The 18,978-nt window shown below is 37.9% G+C and overlaps 1 protein-coding gene across 1 annotated transcript in view; it reads right to left on the minus strand.

Moving 5' to 3' along the window:
* Positions 1-18,978, minus strand: part of DNAJC15 (DnaJ (Hsp40) homolog, subfamily C, member 15) — a 95,071-nt gene that overhangs the window by 17,090 nt on the left and 59,003 nt on the right. The window contains exon 4 of the mRNA XM_006884611.1: positions 9,217-9,293. Coding sequence (XP_006884673.1) covers positions 9,217-9,293 — 77 coding nt within the window. The remainder of the gene's footprint in view (positions 1-9,216; positions 9,294-18,978) is intronic.

Below are 18,978 nucleotides of genomic sequence, written 5' to 3' on the forward strand. Positions count from 1 at the left end.
CATGAGGTCCTCCTCAGTTTCAGCGAGCAGGGTTGTGTCATCTGCATAGCTCAGATTGTTGATAGATCGTCCACCAATCCTAATGCCATGCTTCTCCTCATAGAGCCCAGCCTCTCGGATAATCTGCTCTGCATACAGGTTGAAAAGGTATGGAGACAGGACACATCCCTGGCGTACACCCTTCCCAATTTTGAACCATGCAGTGTTGCCCTACTCTGTTCTGAGTACTGCCTCTTGGTCCAAGTATAGGTTTCACATTAGCACAATTAAATGTTCTGGGATTCCCATTCTTCTCAGTTTTAATAATTTCCATATTCTGTTGGATTATTGGATTCTTGGGAATAGAAACAAGTAAGTTAATAAGTATGTTAATGAAACTTTCTTTCACCCACTTTGGGTACGTTGCTAGGAGAGTCTATTCTTTGTAAAGAGACATCATGCTTGGAAAGGTGGAAGATCAATGAAAGAAAGAAAGACCCTCAGTTAGATGGATTGACACAGTGACTGCAGCAATGGGCTCAAGTATGTCAGAAATGATGAGGATGGCACAGAGTAGGACATGGTTCAGACCTGTTGTTCATAGGGTCACTAGGAGCCGTACTCAACTTGATCTCAACTAACAACAACAATAACAGGATTTAAGAATATCCCTTTTGGTTAAGGTTTGTTGTTGTTGCTGTGTACCATAGAGTAGGAGCTGACCCTCCAGCAGATTTTCAGAGGCAGTTAATTGCCTGGGAGGAGACTGCCCATCTTTCTCCCAGAAGCAGCTGTCACCTCGAACCACATGCCTTTGGGATGGCAGCAGCTTCTTGCCACTAAGTCATCAAAGCAGGATCACTACTTCTAGTTATTTCTCAGAAGAGAAAACAAAGATTGTTTGATTGGAAACAAACAAACAACAACAAACCCTAAAAACTACCCTACTTCCACTGAGTATATTCCAACTCATAGTAAACCTCTACTAGGCTTCCAGAAAATAGAGACTTTCTTCTGTGAAGCAGCTGGTGGTTGCCAACCACTGACCACCAGAACTTCCTAAAGGTTTGAGTTGTTGTGTGCTGTAGAGTCGGAAATAACTCATAGCTGACACTCAAGTGGATTTTCAAAGGCAGTAAACCACATGGGAGGAGCCAGTCTATTCTTCTCCCATGGAACAGCTGGGGGATTTGAACCCTATGTCTATAAGATTAACGTGCAGCTTCTTATTAGTTGTTGTTGTGTATCCCTGAGTCGGAACTAACCTAGAGCTGACCCTTCATTGGTTTTCAGAGGGAGGAAATTACCCATGCCGCGGAACAACTGGTGGACTCGAACTGCGTGCCTTTGGGATTGCAGTGCAGCTTCTTGCTATTAGGCCACCAGATCTCCCTAGGCCACCCTAAAACTATGAAGCTCATCAAAGGAAAACATGAAGCAAATTTAGCAGCCTTAGGTAGGGTATAAATAGATTATCCAATATAGCCAAACTACACAATCAGCAGTGTATATATTGGACTATGGGGCAGTCCAAAAACGAAATTCTGATGTGCATCAGATTTCTCCAAGAGGAAAAAGGAAAATATACAGACTGAGAAAAAGGTTAATGACAAAGGCACATATTAAAAGGACTCATCTATAAAATTCATAGAAAACTAGCAACGTTCTGATGGCATAGCCTGCAAGAAGTTACACTAAAACCCAATCCAACAATAGGGGCTTTGAGGGAAAAAGATGAGCAGTCTCCCCTGTTGCAATTTACAGTCCCAGAAACCCAACGGAGAGTTGCTAGGAGTTGGAACTGCCTTGAAGGCAGCACATTTTTTAGTTTTTCAACACCTCAACAAGAAAAAGACACACAACTCAATTACAAAATGGGATGAAGACATGAAAAGGCACTTCATCAAAAAGACATTCACTTGGTCAATAAGCACAAGAGGTCAAGTTCATTAGCTAGTGTTGTTTTTGTTAGGTTCTGTCGAGTCGAGTATGGTTCACAGCAACAATGAACAGCAGCTCTGAACCCTGGTCTAGGATGTGCCATCTTCATCATCTCTGATATACTTGAACCCATTGTTGTCGTCACTGCGTCATCCACCTAACTGATGATCTCCTTCTCCTTCAATGACCCTCAGCCTTTCCTAGCATAATGTCCCTTTCCGAGGAATAGCCTCTCCTAGCAACATACCCAAAATACGTGAGATGAAGCCTCACCATCCTTGCCTCCAAGGCGCACTCTGGCTGCCCTCTTTCCAAGATCATATCTGTTTATTCTCTTGGCAGTCTGTGGGGTATTCAGTATTCCAAGACTACAACTCAAAGGCATCAATTATTCTTCTGTCATCTTGGTTCGTTGTCCAGCTCTCAGGCATACAGCAAATGATTGAAAAGACCATGGTCTGGATCAAGCACACTTAAATATTCAAAATGACATCATTGCTCCTCAGTAAACTAGCGCGGTCCCTGACAGCAGACTTTCTCAGTGCAATACGTCTCCTGATCTCCTGACTGACTGTACCAAAAGTACTGACTGTAGATCCAAGTAAGATGAAATCATTGACAACTTCAACCCTTTTTTCATCTATCATGATGTTTCTTATCATTAGCTATTAGAGAAATGCAAATCAAAACAACAATGAAATATCCTCTCACACTGTTGTCATTTCAAGTATAACCCGTAGTAGCTCTATGAACAACAGATCTGAATCCTGTCCTGCCCTGTCCTGTCCTGTCCTGTCCTGTGCCATCCTCACAATTCCTGACACAGTAGAGCCCACGGTGGTAATCATTGTGTCAATCCACCTAATTGAGGGTCTTCTTCTCCTTTGCCAACCCTCTACCTTTCCCAGCATTATGTCTTCCAAAGAATAGCCCCTGCTAGCAACATGCCTGAAGTATGTGAGTTGAAGCCCCATCATCCTTGCCTCCAAAGAGCACTGTGGCTGCATCCTCTCCAAGACATATTTGTTTGTTTGGCAGTCAGTGCTCTTCTTCAACATCACAGCTCAAAGACATCAATAATTCTTCTGTCATCCTTATTCATTGTCCGGCTCTCAGATGCATGCATGCATCTCATAATAGCAATGTGCAATTAATATGGTGAACTACAAAAGCTGGTGAGGGTGTGAACAGACTGGAAATCTCATACACTGGGGTGAGTATGTAAAAATGGTATAACTATGGAAGCAGTTTGCTACTTCCTTAAAAAGTTGAAAACAGAACTACTATTTGATCCAGCAATTCTACTAGAAGGGAGTTGTTGTGAAAGGAACAGATACATGCCCAGGTATTTTCATTGCAGCATAATTTATAATAGCAAAGATATAGAAACAACTCAAGTATTCACTAATGAACAAATGATTAAAGAGATTATAGTACAGTCACAAAGAGGAACACTAAAGAATGATAAATAACTCTTGAGACACTGCCTAACATAGATTAAGCTAGAGGACATCATGCTGAGGGAAATAAAGAAGTCAAAAAAGCACAAATAATGGATAAGATCAATATTATAAAAGTTAAAGAAAGGTTTAAACATACAGGGCATTCTTGGGTGGCTAGTAGGGATGTGGAGAGAAGAAGAAGGAGTAAAAATTAATCAACAGGAAATACATATTAAGATGAGTGAAAGGAAGGTAATGTATATTAAGGGGATGGATGTTATTGTGAAAAAGAGCAGGAACTGTATGGAGATAGCTGTACCTGACCTTTACCAACTTCACAAAGGGGTCCTGTCCTGGTCAACAACATCAACAACACAAAACCAATTCTCATAAGGTCAGACATATCCACCATGCTCCCACATCTCTTTCTACTCATCTCAACACCAATACTACTACTTTGCTAAGTCTAAAATAGGATACAATAGCTCACAAACCACACAGAACACAGAATGTTGGGGAAGTCCAAAGGTTCAAATTCAGGTTGGTAGCAGGATACAGTCAGAACAACCTCTGATATGTGCACACAGGCACCTCAGCCTTAAGTCTCATGGCTTTAGGCCAGTGTTACAAAGTTCTGAGTCTGGTCAGTCTTGGCTCCCTCTCCCCCGAAGTTTTCCAGCAAACGCGGGCAAAGGCTGCTAGCTTAGCTCTGATTCTATCCATAGGAAGTAGCAATTCCAAGGTCAATCTCATGTTGTTTCTCTGGTTCTTTGTTTTGCTCATGGTGGCTGCTGCTGCTGTCAGTCTATCTGGTGTAAGACTGTCTCATTCTGAAGGGCATTCACCTCTCCCTTGCTGGTAGTGAGAGAGACTCTCTTTGCTACTGGATTTACTCAATTTAATGGTTAGCCAATCTGCTTGTGGACTGGTGAGACTTAGCCAAGCCCCCCTGTGGATGACTGAGATAGCCAGTCCCCTTGTGGATAGGCTAGTGTTCCCTATCCACATGTTTCTGCCCAACAACATGGCAAAGTGAAGTTCAGAGGCTAGGAAAGCAATTTTAAATAAATAACTCCACAGTTATAAAATAAAACACATATGAATGATTGAATAAAAACCCAACATGAAACTATGAAACTTTCATGCAAATCAGAGTTTTAAAAAAGAAAGAAAAATCTTAGTATTATTGAACTTTTATGTGGTTAAACATGTGTTTGTGCGTGTGTGCGTGAGTGTGCACACACACATGCTCTGTAGCATATCTTTACTGGTTATGTTTTCTAGTGGTTTTATAAAAATTTGGCATATCTCCTTGAGTAGATTATGAGATACTTAGGAAAATAACTTAAAATAGTGGCCAGTACTAAATATGCATAGGTGCTCTGGTGGCCTAGTCTGTAGAGTTCTGCTGGTAATGTAAAGGCTGTGCCTTTTGTGAGATTAGATTCCACCAGCACCCCCACAGGACAAAGATAGGTAATCTCCTTCCATACGATTTACTGCCTTGGAAACTTAATGGAGAATCAGTCATGAGTCTTTTTCTGGCTCAATGGCAAAGAGCGAGAGAGATTGTATACAGGTGCTTAATTTGTTTTACATTGTGTTCCAAAATAGAAGTGGCTATAAAAATGTGAAAGAGAATAAAGGTTCTATGTCAGTAAACACTAACACTAGAAAAGAGTTTTACTGTATTATAAAACCTTTAAAGTACACACACATACAAAACAATGGGAACTTAAATGTTGCCCACTAGGTAATGAAGACACGAATTTAGAGAAATTAAAATTTTCTGTTGCATGTAATCTTAAGGAAGACCTGCACCCTGAATATTTAATTTCTAATTTTCAAAAAAAGCAAAATCTGAAAATTACTTCAATGAAAATTATCCATGAAAATCACTTAATGGACATAAAAAATGGCACACTTGGTTATACACATAAAACTCCATATAAGCATTATCTATACTGACGTCTACCTAACACTGAATGAGATTAAACTTAGAAAGATAGGAAAATTCATACATAAGAACAAGAATTCCATATATTCTACCTTTAAGATAATAATTATCAGACCCTGAGTGGCAAGCTTTAAGGATGAGTTGAAGTATTTTGTGCTTGCCTACTGAGTTTATTCCTTTTGTATTACTGCTTTTAATCCTCTATGAACTCAATACATTTTAATAGACTTGTTTATTATATAGATCAAACAAGATAAGAGAATCTCAGTTCTTAAACTTTGTATACAATTAAATGTAGCTATGATATACTTCTACTTTATACAATTTCACTATAAGCTTTAAGGATTATATTCACTAATGCAAGGCAGACTTACATTCTGTCAAGTTCATTTAGGTAGGAGTGAGGAAGGTGGGTGTGTGCAACTGAGTGGGGCCCCCCAACTCTGTGTCCAAAATGTTTTGCCTTCAATATTTTTACTAGTAGGCTTCTGAGTAACATGTTGTTTAAACAGAGATCTTCACAAAAGTTTTTAGGATGCTTGAAAATCACTAATTGCATAGAAATTGAAATACTAGATAGGATAATTGCTATTATACATGGCTGGATAAAATATTCAAAGTTTTCTGTTACAGACAAGATTTAAAGTTTACTTAGAAGGGAAATTTGGGAGGTCACAGAGTTATGTGAGCAGAGGAAGGAGTTAAAAAAATTAGGAAGGATCCAGTGGGGACCTGAAAAGGTAGGGTAATGGTGGGCGTGGATCAGTGGTGATTAATGTTATATAAAACAATGTATGAAAATGATACCATGAAACCATGCGAATAGTGGAATACATGAAACAAAATATATATAAATGAAATACAATGTATATGAATTTTGCATTCAAACCAGTAAAAAATAATAAAAAGATGCCAAAGCAGAAAACCAAATAAATCCAACAATACAAGCTATCCTTTCATGAGCAAAACATAAAGCAAAAATTCAAATACACTTGTTAGTAAATAATCACCATAAATTTCAATATATAAGAATGTAAAGAATCAGGTAGTAGTACAATATTTCTCATTAATAAGGTATTAAAAAAACCAATGCTATTTTACCTTTATCTATCTACCTGTCAGTCTATACAGTTTAGATTTAATGATCACAGAAAACAGAATCACAGCAAAAGGATTCGTATCTTACAACTGCCTTGCATAATCAGCACTGCCTGACTGTGGAAAGAGCTAAAGGAAAGTGAGTTACCTTTATATTTCTGTTTAAAGTTTAAAGGGCAAATATTTTGCAACTATTTTCATGAGAAACTGAAGAGGGAAGAATCAACATTTACTTAGTCCTGTTACCAGGCAGACACTTTGATGTCATACCAACAGGATAGATATTCTTAATCTCAATTTAAAGTCAAAGAAAGTAAAATGTAGTTAAGTTAAAAATAATTTGACCCAGATCAACCGTACACAAGCAACCGGATGAAGATTAGTTTCGCCTAGCTGACATTTACCAAATAGTTACTAAGTACCATGTTTTGGTTTAAGAATTTCATATGTACCATATAATTTAATTTTCACAAGTATTCTATGCAGCAAAAAAGAAATATTACTTGTATTTATATTTCACAAATAATGAAACTCAGGTCACACAGGAGGTGGTAAAACTGGTAATTTGTACTCAGATTCCATTTTCTTATGAATTCTGTGCAATTTCTAGTTCACTAAGATCAAATTTTATAACTGTATACTTTAAAAGAACTCAAAATATAGTCGACTCCTAACTATGTCTCATAACTACAGGCTTGAATGATATATTAAAAAACATTAGTGTTTGGTTTTATAATGTGTTTCATATTCATATTTAAAGACTATAAAGGAGATATTACCGCAGTTCAATAAAAGTTCAAAGAAAATAATTCATTCTGAATAACATTAAGCAAGGAACGGTTAGCAGTATATCTAACTTCCTAGTTGGCTCTTCTGCTTAAAATTGTTTCCTATTTTCTATTCACTGATAAAAAGATTCATCATCTTTCCTTAGAAAGATAGAGAACCAAACTGAATTGAATTGTTCCCTCACTTTTTTTACTTTTTCTTCCTAGGTCATCAGAAATAATAAGTGCTTTGGCTTAGAAAAAGATCCTGACCTAAAAAGACTAAAAAAATATGTCACTATAGAACATTATGGCCCATTTTGCTTAATTGTGCAGATTACACTGTCTGAAGATTTGTTATCTACAATATACAGACAGTAGCCAATACCCACAAAAATGAAAAGTAGGCTCTAAGGGAATATAAGAGAGACAAATGTCTATAGCTGCTGAAAGGAAAACACTAAGTATTATAGCACTTACCAGTCATACAACATCATTTATGAATTTTCTCTCACACTGTCCAAAGTTAAACAATAAATGGATATCACCAAGAAACAGTGCAACAAAACATGTCAAATGTCAAACTATGAAACTAGAAAAGAAATATCAAACAAGTCTTAGACTATAATTGAGAATATAATATCATATTACTAAAATGTGTATAGAAAGAATTGAGAGCACAGTAAAGAACATTTTGATTCATTTATTTGAAACTTTAGGAGTCAAACAGAGCACATCCTTGTCAAAGAATAAAGACAGCACAAACTTGCCTAATTTTTTTTTTCCCCCAGGGAAATGGGAGGCTTTATAAGACTTGAAGTTTTTGTATTCTTTTGGTTTTTAACTTTATATTGTTCCCTGGATGAAATTTTGGAGCAAACTGATTTTCCCTTTAACAATTAGTACATTGTATTTCATGGCACTAATTATAATCTCCATATTGTAACAGCAGTCTCCCCATTTTCTTCCTTTTGTTTCCACTCATCTTCCTTTCCTATTCTGCTCAACTTTTAAGGTTTATCTTGTATGGCTGATTGTTCACGAGTATGCTACTCTGTGGTGTTACTGGTCACCTTATCAGCCTGCCTAATCATTGCCCTAATGTAGAATCTTGGGAGGTCCAGTTCCAGCCTCGAAATGTGACTAAGGGACGTAATCTTGGAGGTTCCATTAGTCTCTGTCAGACTAATAAGCCTGGTCTTTCCTATGATTTTGAGGGTTCCCCTCCCTTTCCATCTGGGAGCTTTTGTTGTGATCCCTTCTATCAGCAGTGCTTCTTGTGTTAGGGTCATGAAAACTGAAGAACACATTGCTCATTACCTTTCTGGATTAACAGTCTCAGATTTTCTTCCCATTTTGCTCCCGAGAGTAGAAAGAAAGATGAATAGAAATGGAAAACACAGAAATGAGTGCTTTTAGAATGTGCACCTTAGATGTAGCTTTTTTTTTAAATTTAGGTTGTAGATGTAGCTTTTTAAAAGTGCTTTCAAGTTCACTATGACTCAGTGACCCTATTACTAACAGACCAGAACTTTGCCCTATCATGTGCCTTCAACAACTTAAGATCCTAGTTGCTACTCACCAGAGAAGAATATAAAAATATAAAACATTTTCCTTCCAGACTATATAATGCCAGGTGACTTTGCTACCCGCCCATGACTATGGTCCTGAGCTTCCAGGTCCAGTAACTCATCCTCCACGGTGTTTGGTTATGACTAATAAATTGTCATAACTTTGTCCCCCATTTGCTGTACTATATACATCGATCTATTTACAATACACATAGATAAATACATGCAAATAAATATCCATCTATTAAAATCTATACAGTTGAGGGTGCAGCTCATTCACTTCCACACATCTATTCATGTCACCTGTCAGTCCACATATACACTTAGATTTGAGGTTTTAAACTATAAATATTTGAGATTTTCTCCTTCTGCTCCTACACTTTAAGGGTAATCTTGTTACACGTTCTCCTTCAAGATTAACTTGGCCATGGTATAAAAATAATACTTATCAGTGCACCTACCTTACACCTAAAATAAGACTAGCTTCTCGTCTACTCATTTTCTGTTCAAATCCTCCTTTATAGTAGGGTGAAAAGCTCTGTGCAGGAAAGAAAGAGAAAGAAATAATTAGTTCCATGCATGAGGTGTGAGGGCCTTAATCCCAACACATAGCTGCATACGAGTAATGCATTTTACCAGAAGTTCAAGAGGTAACAGGAAGAGAAAAATGGGAGACAGCAACAAAAGTAAAATATTTTCAGAATCAGAATGTACAATTACATATACATATGACAACTAGGGAGCTCTGGTGGCCTAGTTGTAAGAAGTGGCGCTGCAATCCTGAAGGCAGGTAGGTGGTTTGAATCCACCAGCTGCTCTGCCTCTGAAAACCCGCCAGAGGGTCAGCTGTGGGTCACTTCCAACGTGACAGTACTCAATAACGACTTCACTACATAAACACACGTTCTGGGAAAATAAACATATTTTTGAAAGAAAAAAAAGTGCAAATAAGCATAGGACGGGGTTCAAAACTGTGGTACACAGGGTTGCTATATAAGTCTCAGGCAATTTGACTACACATAAAACAACAAAGCATAAAACAAATCTGAAAAGTATATGCAACAAAAATGTTACTTTTGGGTGGTGAGATTGAGTGATTTTTGTTTACTTTTTAGACTTATTTTAACTTCCTAAATTTTCAGCAATGAATATACTGTATAATTAAAGGAAAGAAAATTATCAAAGCTTGGAAAATTAGTCCTGTAGAGCCATATTTGTCATTTACACATATGCTTTCCTCTTATTATAAACTTTTACTGGGTAATAATTCTTTGGCAATGAAATCATTCAGCAACACTGCAGCACTTCCGAAGTATCTAGCACTTTTCAAAGGCATAGGTCAAATTCTTTTCTCTCTGTATATATAGAAATGGTGAGTGTACCATTATGTGAGGAGCAGAATATACTGTTCCATAAACCATGGAAAGAATGATTTGCAAAGGTTTAAATTATTTACAACCTATTAAAATAAAACAAGAAAAGATCCCAACACTCCGACCCCCACACTCTGTAACTCTAATTGTTTAAATATATACACCTCAGAAATATTCTATATACTGTTGGTGTGCTCTGCGCTCGGGTGTGAGGTGAACCCAACGTGCTCCTCCCAGCAGTCCTAATCTACACGTGGCTCCTCAGGAGAACGAACAGTCTCTTTCTGTTGTGATTTACAGGCTCACAAACCCAGTGCCATGAGTGGGGACCAACTGAGTGCAGTAAGTTGAACTGAGTTTGTTTTACATATTTTATATCTTACTATGCATAAAACATGCAAATATTTAGGAAGAAACTGGTGCCTCAACAAAAGGAAAAATCCAATTTGAAGGTTTCCCTAGGAGATCAAATTTTTTGCTAGCTGTGCACCGTCCTCCCTGAGACATGACGAGTTGGTTGTGTTGAAACAAAATAATCACGGACTTAATCAGCTATACTCATTTTACAAGAGCCTGTTTGCTTTGTTGCTGGTTTTGCTCTTAAATTATGCTTGAGAGGAACACATATAGTGATTCTTCAGGGGCAAAGATTATTTGAGTATTTATCTCACGGTAAGTTAGGAGTTTTCAGAATAAACAAACAAGGTGAATTGATTATATTTCATGAACTGTCATTCCCACTACAGTCCCGAAGCTCATTAACCTGAAAAGCAGTGATAGAATGGAATAATTTTGCTCCCTTTTCAGTTTTGCCCAGGTGGAAAAACAATCTCAGAAAAGATTACTTAAAATAAAAGTATCTGGAAGAGACTCCTATCCTAAAATACTAACCTACTTATAACTAACTCAATCTGTACATATGGACTTCTCACAATTGTCCTGAAAGAATTCTATATTTTTGAAGACATAAATGTAATATTTGAGGACCTCAGACGGAAAAGAAGAAAAAAAAACCAACAAAAAAAATTGCTCGTTTCATTTAACTATGAATATTCTTCAGGAAAAAGAAAAAAACCCAATACTTGAGCACTGTTGACTCAATACTGATTCACAATGATCCTCCATCCCGTTTTTGAGGCTATAAATCTTTACAGGGAGGAGACTCCCAAGGAGCAGCTGCTGGATTAGAACTTCTGCCCTTTTGGTTAGCAGCATAACATGCAACACACAACCCTACCTGAGTTCCTAGATTTTATATAACATTAATTGTAACAATATTGTTATCACAGTATTTTAATCAACTGTTGTTTGAATATCTATCTACATCATGAGCAAGAGCAAAGTAATATACTTCTTAAAAAAATCTCAAAACTAAAGAGTAAATAAAAGGCACTTTTAATCTTATAAATAACACATAATATTGTCTTATATTAGTGTATATAAACATAAGGAAAAGCAAACCATTACCTGACAATACGAGGGCACTGAAGGAAATTTAGAGTTATAGAAATAAAATTACCCAATGCAACAACTCTACCATAAATAAATGAAGCAGAGAAGTTATGTTTTCTTCTCCTGGTAGGATTTCTAAGGCCAGAGACAATAGGATTCCACAAGCTTTATGCTACTGTCTATTTGAAATACACCCCAGACCTGATATATTATTATCCTATTTATAAAGAATGCATGAAATATGTTGTTAAGTGCCATCTGGACACCTGTGATTCAACAGCGATCCTACATACAATAGCTCTGAACCCTGCTCTGTCCTGAGCCAGTCTCACTGACTCCAACACACCTAACCTTATTGCCCGAGTTACTGTATCAATCCATCTCATCCAGGATCTTCCTCTCCTGCACTGTCTCTCCACCCTTCCAAGCATGATGTCCTTCTTTCAAGCATGACGGGTCTGTCCTGGCCATGTGCCCAAAGTATGCGAGATGGATCTTTAAAATCCTCGTCTCCAAGGGGAAACTTGGTTTCACCCTCTCCAAAACAGACCTATTTGTTTTCTTGGCAGTCCATGGTAAATTCAAGACTCTTCTCCAGCACAACTCAAAGGCATTGATTCTTCTTCTGTCTTCCTTACTCACTTTCCAGCTCTCAGACACATAGCAAGTAATTGTGATTCATGCCCTGAATTAGGTGCACCTTAGCCTCTAGACTGACACTGTTGCTTTCTGACAGCAGATTTTTCCAGTGCAATTACTCTTTTGATTTCCTGGCCATTGGTGCCAAGAGCATTGATTGTGGAGTTGAGGAAGCTGAAGCTGTTAACAGTCTCAATTTCTTCTCCATCTAGCATGGTCTAGTGGTGAGAATCTTTGTCTTCTTGATGTTGAGCTTCCATCCATACTGAAGACGATGTCTTTGACCTTCTGTAGCAAGCATTTCAGGTCCTCCTCAATTTCAGCAAGCAAGGTTGTGTCATCCATAACACAGGTTATTGATGAGTCTTCCCCCAATCATAATGCCACACTACCTCCCAAATGATCTGTTCTACATATAGATTGAAAAGGTATGAGAATAAAAAGAAAAGGTATGAAGACAGGATGTATCCCTGACACACTCCTTTCCTGATTTTGAGCCATGCAGTGTTTCCTTGCTCTGTTTTAAGGACTGCTTCTTGGTCTGAGTATAACTTTTGTGTAAGTACAATCAACTGTTCTGGGATTCCCATTCTTCTCAAGGTTAGCCATAATTTGTTGTGATCCACACAGTCAAATGCCTTTGCACAGTCAATGAAACACAGAGAGACATTGCTCTAGTATTTGCTTTCAGCCAAGACCTATCTGACATTGGTGATAATGTCTCTGCTGTCATAACCTCTTCTAAAACCGTCTTGTATTTCTGGTAGCTCTTTGTTGATGCACTGTTCTAGTTGTTTTTGGATAATTGTCAGCAGAATTGTGCTTGCATATGACAGTGATTTTGGTTGATAAATTCCACATTCTGCCAAGGTCATTTTTTTTAATGGGAATAAATATGGATTTCTTCCAGCTGGTTGGCCAGGTAGTTGTGCTCTAGATTCCTTGGCACAACCTGGTGAGCACGTCTAAGACCGCATCTGTTTGTTGAAATATGTCTGCTGGTATTCTTTCAACTCCTGAGGGTCTTATATTTTGCCAACTCCTTCAGAGCAGCATGAACTACCTCCTTCATCACCATTGCCTCCTATCATACGTTGTTTCTTGAAATTCTTCTGTGTCAGCCAATTTCTTTTGGTACAGTAACTCTATACTCCTTCCATTTTCTTTTAATGTTTCCTGGATCAGTCACTATTCTGCCTATATCATCCTAAGCATTGCAACTCACAGCTTGAATTTGTTCTTTAGTTCCTTCAGCTTAAGAAATGCTGAGCGAGTTCAGACCTTTTGATTTTCTGACTCCAGCTCCTTGCACGTTTCATTATAATACTTTGCTTTGTCTTCCTAAGCTGCCATTTGAAATCTTCTATTAAGAACCTTTACTTCTTGATTTCTTACCTTTCCTTTGGCTTCTCAGAACTCTTGTGCAATATTCAGAGTCTCTTCTGACATCCACTTTGGTCTTTTCTCTCCCTCCATCTTTGTAATAACCTTTTGCATTATTCATGGATGGCATTCTTGATATCCTCCCACAGCTCATCTGGTCTTTGTTCATTAGTGTTCAAGGCCTTAAACCTGTTCCTGAGTTGGTTTTAACATTCAGATGAGATCACAATTATTTCCTTCTAAAATTATCAATAACTGTCATAAAACAAAATCAAATCCAATGCCACAGAGTTAACTCCAACTCATAACGGCACTATAGGACACAGAACTGTTTCATTAAGTTTCCAATCTTTCAGGTTTCTCTAATCCTTATAGATGCAAAATGCCACATCTTTCTCCCATGGAACAAATGGTAGATTTGAACTGCTGACCTTTTTGGTTAACAGTCAAGTTCTTAAGCACTGTGCCACTAGGACTCTTAAGTGTTTCACTGTTGTAAAAGAATTCAAATCCAACAAAACTTTCATTGGCTAATTTACTTGGTCAATTGCACGAAATATAGAAATCCTACAGATAACCAGAGAAAGATTACCATATTTTCTTCTTTCTTTTTTTTTTTAAACAGTCCCTCCGTAAGGACTATCCACTTAGCTTTGTATCCAAAGACGAAATTTGTAGGTGAAAGGAGTTAGCCTTCGTTACAGACTGGTTAATTTCAGGGTCGAAAATATGGAACGCTTCACGAATTTGCGTGTCATCCTTGCGCAGGGGCCATGCTAATCTTCTCTGTATTGTTCCAATTTTCGTATATGTGCTGCCGAAGCAAGCACAGATTACCATATTTTCATACAATGAAAACATGAGCGACATCATTTGTCCAAACCTCTCAAGCATTGGTTTCCTCTGTATACAATGCATGCTATATTTGAAAATACGGTACATAAGTTTAAAATGCTTATTATTTATGCTAATCTGATCTACAGATTCATAAAAATATTATTTTCTCAATTAGTGTTATTTCTATGAATTTCACTTGACTACAAAACAACGGAACCCTATTTTTTTAAAGGAAGCTCAAAGAAAAAGTCCAAGTCTCAATAGGTTAAATAAAAGCCTCAAGAACAGAAAAAGTACTCACTTCTTCAGGCCCCAGTAAAAGAAGCAAAAACAGAGGTCAACATCAAAACTCAGCTAAATAATACTATACATTAATACATTAACAAGCAGGCAAAAGAATATTGGTTCAAATAGCAGACCAAACTATAAAGGTCTTTTGCTTTCCAAAGAACTTTTGAATATAAATTCTAAACAAGAGAAATTCACAGGAAGTCTAGAAAACAAACACTGGGACAAGTATTAAGTCAGATATTTTAAAAAAGAGTGAAAATAGGCTAGATTGTACTAACATAAAAATCACAGTGGCCACAAACATCACCAGAAAGCAGAAGCCCTCCCATGGGCACCAAGAAGAATATACAGTTAGCAAATACAAAAGGTATATCAATGCAATTGATTAAATATGAACAGCTGAGATAGATCATCCCTACTTCACTAATACAGAGCACAAGGGGCCTGGTACCCACCGCTTCTGCCTAGCTTGCTTTGGAAGACAAGCCTATTGGCATAATCCACTTATGTATTCACTGCCCCATGTTAACCCTTTCTATGCAAAGAAATTGTAGAAGCAAGGCTACTAAATTGCTGAGGAAAACCAGGAGCATTATTTATATTAGTCAACTTAGTTCTCAAAAGTGGAAGTCAACAACCAAGGATGATCAAACATTTTAAAAACTCCATATCATTAGGGGAAAGGGAAAACAAAATTAGTAACAATTGTTGAAAAAAAGAAATAAAGCAGGAAGCAGAAGAGAATCTTAAACAATTCTCCTTAATGTCTTTTGTTATTAAGTGTTGTCAAGTTGAGTATGATACAAAGAACAGATCTGAACCCTGTCCTGTTGTGTGCTATCCTCACAATCTCTGACACACTTAAGCCCATTGCAGCATCACTGTGCTGATTCACCTGGCTGGAGTCTTTGTCTCCGTCACAGTCCCTGTACCTTTCCAAAGATGATGTCCCTCTCCAAGGAACAGCCTTTCTTAGCAATATGCCAAAGGTATGAAAGATGGATCTTCATCATCTTTGCATCCAAGAAGCACATATCTGTTTGTATTTTTGGGAGTTCATGGGGTACTTAGACACTTTTTATCAAGGCCACTACTCAAAGGCATCAATTCTTCTCCAGTAAACTTTATTAACTGTCCAATTCTCAGATGCCTAGTAGTGGACTGGAAAGAATGTGGTGACTGGAAAGAATGTGGCTTGAATCAGGCATACGTTCATCTTTAAATGGATATCATTGCTCTTCGGGACTTCGGAGAGGTCTCTGTCAGGTGATTTTCTCAATGCTGTATTTCTACTGATCTCCTGACTGGTACCATGGGTGTGGGTTGGGGAACTCTGTAAAATGAAATCCCTGACAATTTCAATCTTTCCTCCCTCTATCATGATGTTGCCTATTGGCTCAGTGGTGAGGATTTTTGGTTTTTTGATGTTGAGATGTAATCCATATTGATGGCTGCCGCCCTTGATCCTTTGCAACAAGAGCTTCAATTCCTCCCCACTTTCAACAAGCAAGATTGTATCATCTGCATGATGTAGGTTGATGAGTTTTCCTCCAACCTGATGCTACATTCTTCTTCATAAATTCTAGCTTCTTAAATTATTTGCTTAACATACAGATTGAAGAAATATGGAGAAACGATACAACACTGATGAACACCTTTCTTAATTTTAAACCATGTGGTGTTCGCTTCCTCTATTCAGACAACGTCTTGGTCTAGGTACAGGTTTCGTTATAAGCACAATTAGGTGTTCAGGCTTAGACAAAGGATATGAAAGGGGTCTTTTGTTTGAGACTTCACTAGAACTCGATTTTGTAAATTTTTTTTTTGAGCAACATAGATTAAGTGACAATCAATCACAAGGCCTATTTATTGTTATTTATGCCATAAGGAAGGGGAGTGGCTTAGTTGTAAGGAGTTGTGTCCCCAACCCAAAGGAATGTAGTTTCAATGCACCAGTTGCTCCACAGTAGAAAGATGGATAATATCCTACTGTGTGATTTACTGTCCCTGAAAACCTGCAAGGGAGGCGGGGAGTCAGGTATGAGTGAGTTCCAACTCAAAGGTTGTTGTTGCTGTTGTTGTTATGTGCCATCAGGTTGCTTGTGACTCATAATGACCCTATGTACAACAGGCCTAAACTCTGCTCTGTCCTGTACCAATCGCACTGTCTCCGATACCCCAGTCACTGAATTGATCCACCTCATAGAGGGCCTTCCTCTCCTGTGCTGTCCCTCCACCCTCCCAAGCATGATGTCACTCTCCAAGGACCAGTCCCTCCTTACAACATGTCCAAAGTATGTCAGATGAAGCCTCAGAATCCTTGCCTCCAAGAAGCTGCCCAGTTTAACCCTCTCCAGGATGAACCTGTTTGTTTTCTTAGCAGTCCCATGCATGGTACACTCAATACTCTTCTCTTTGAGCACCACAGCTCAAAGGCATCAATTCTCCTTCTATTCTCCCTAGTCACTGTCCAACTCTCTGAGGCATAACAAGTGATTGCAAGGACCATGGCCTGTATCAGACGCACCTTAGTCTCCAGAGAGATATCATTGCTCTTCAGTACTTTGGAGAGGTCCCTAACAGCAAACTTTCCCATCACAATGCACTTCTAATTTCCTGGCTGCTGCTGCCAAGAGTGTTGACTGTGGAGCCAAGCAAACTAACAACAACAAACATATGGAAAGTTATGACTAACAATAATCCATAGAACTATTTCACTATTTCCATCATTATTGCTCTCTTTAAGCCACTATCATCTATTAACTGAACTATCTTAACCTACTCTTCACTGGTGTCACTGTTCTACTCTGGGTCTCTTTATTTAAACTCTGTGCAGCAGACATTATAATCTTTTCGTAGAACCTTTTAATTCTACTATCACTTTCCTACTCAAAACTTCCAAGATTTCCCAGCACACATACAGTGAAATCTCAAGTTTCATCAGAACCCATTAAATCCTTGGTCTGACCCTGTTACTGTTCTCTTTGCACATCCACCGGAACATGCTAAGCTCATTTCTACTTGGAGGCCTTTATAGTCAGTATTACCACTGGCTAGAAATCTTTCTTTAGATGCTTACACAGCCAGCTCCTTCCTCTCCTCAGACAGGATTTCTCTGACCTATCTAATATAGTAGAGATCCTTCTCAGCCATTATTTTTTACCTGATTTTGTTTCTTAAGAGCATACATTTTAATAGGTATGCAAAACCATATGGTCTTTTGAATCTAGGTTAAAATCTCTGCCAGAATACTATGGTTTAAAAGAACTGTCTTTGTTAATGGCTAAGTAGGCCTCACAAGTCTGTCCTGTCTGTTAAAGCAAGCCATTCCATCTCAAATTGCTCAACCAAGCTTATCTCAGATCTGTTTCTATATCCCAAAAGGGAATGTTTACGCTGCACTGCTTCAGTAAGTGTTCTTTGCATTGTCTTTCGTGGTCAGAAACCACAATTCACCACACTGTAACTTTTTACATATCTCCTATCTTCATTCTTCACTTATTTTCAGTTTTCGCAGGCGTAGCAGGCACTTCAGAAATAGCTTGCCTCATCTTTTCTCTAAGTTCATAAAGTTTTGTAGGTTGAAGACTTTCATTCTTCATAGGGCCACTATGAGTCCTCTATGATTCAACGGCACTTAACAACAAACTGTGTTAAGTTCTAGGTCAACTAGAATTGACCAGCAAATCCAAGGGAGAAAGATGAAGCCATCTCCTCTTCTAAAGATGTTCAGCCTCGAAGACCCAGTAGAGGGTCACCATGACTTGGAATCAGCTCCAGAGCAGTGAGTGGGTTTCTTTGCCTTTTTATAATGCTGACAGATCAAAGTAACAGCCCTACAGGATTTTCTTGGTTGGAATCCTATCTTTTTATTTGCCACACGAGGTCATACAAAGCAGCAAGTTTCAAATTTTCAAAGATGAGTTTCATCAAGGGGCAGGGATCATATCTGTTTTGTTCCTGTACCCAGGTTAGCTTTACATACACTGTCTTTAGAAAGAGAAAAGAAACTACCTTGATGATGCAAAATTACAGAAAAGAGTCATAATTAGATGTTAAGTTAAAGTATAAAAATAACATATAAAAAAAACCCAAAAAATTTATATAAAATCCCTGATAATATAATGAAAGAAATAAAACTTATATAAACCAAGAAGGCTAAAGAAGTCAAGGCCTCAAATCCCTATGCACATCCAAAAACTTCTCCAGTAGGGTAAAAAGGGAAGCCACTGACTGGGAAAAAGTATT

The sequence above is a fragment of the Elephantulus edwardii genome, unplaced genomic scaffold (assembly GCF_000299155.1).
Source record: "Elephantulus edwardii isolate Elephantulus edwardi_28Jun2011 unplaced genomic scaffold, EleEdw1.0 scaffold00036, whole genome shotgun sequence".
Lineage (NCBI taxonomy): Eukaryota > Metazoa > Chordata > Mammalia > Macroscelidea > Macroscelididae > Elephantulus > Elephantulus edwardii.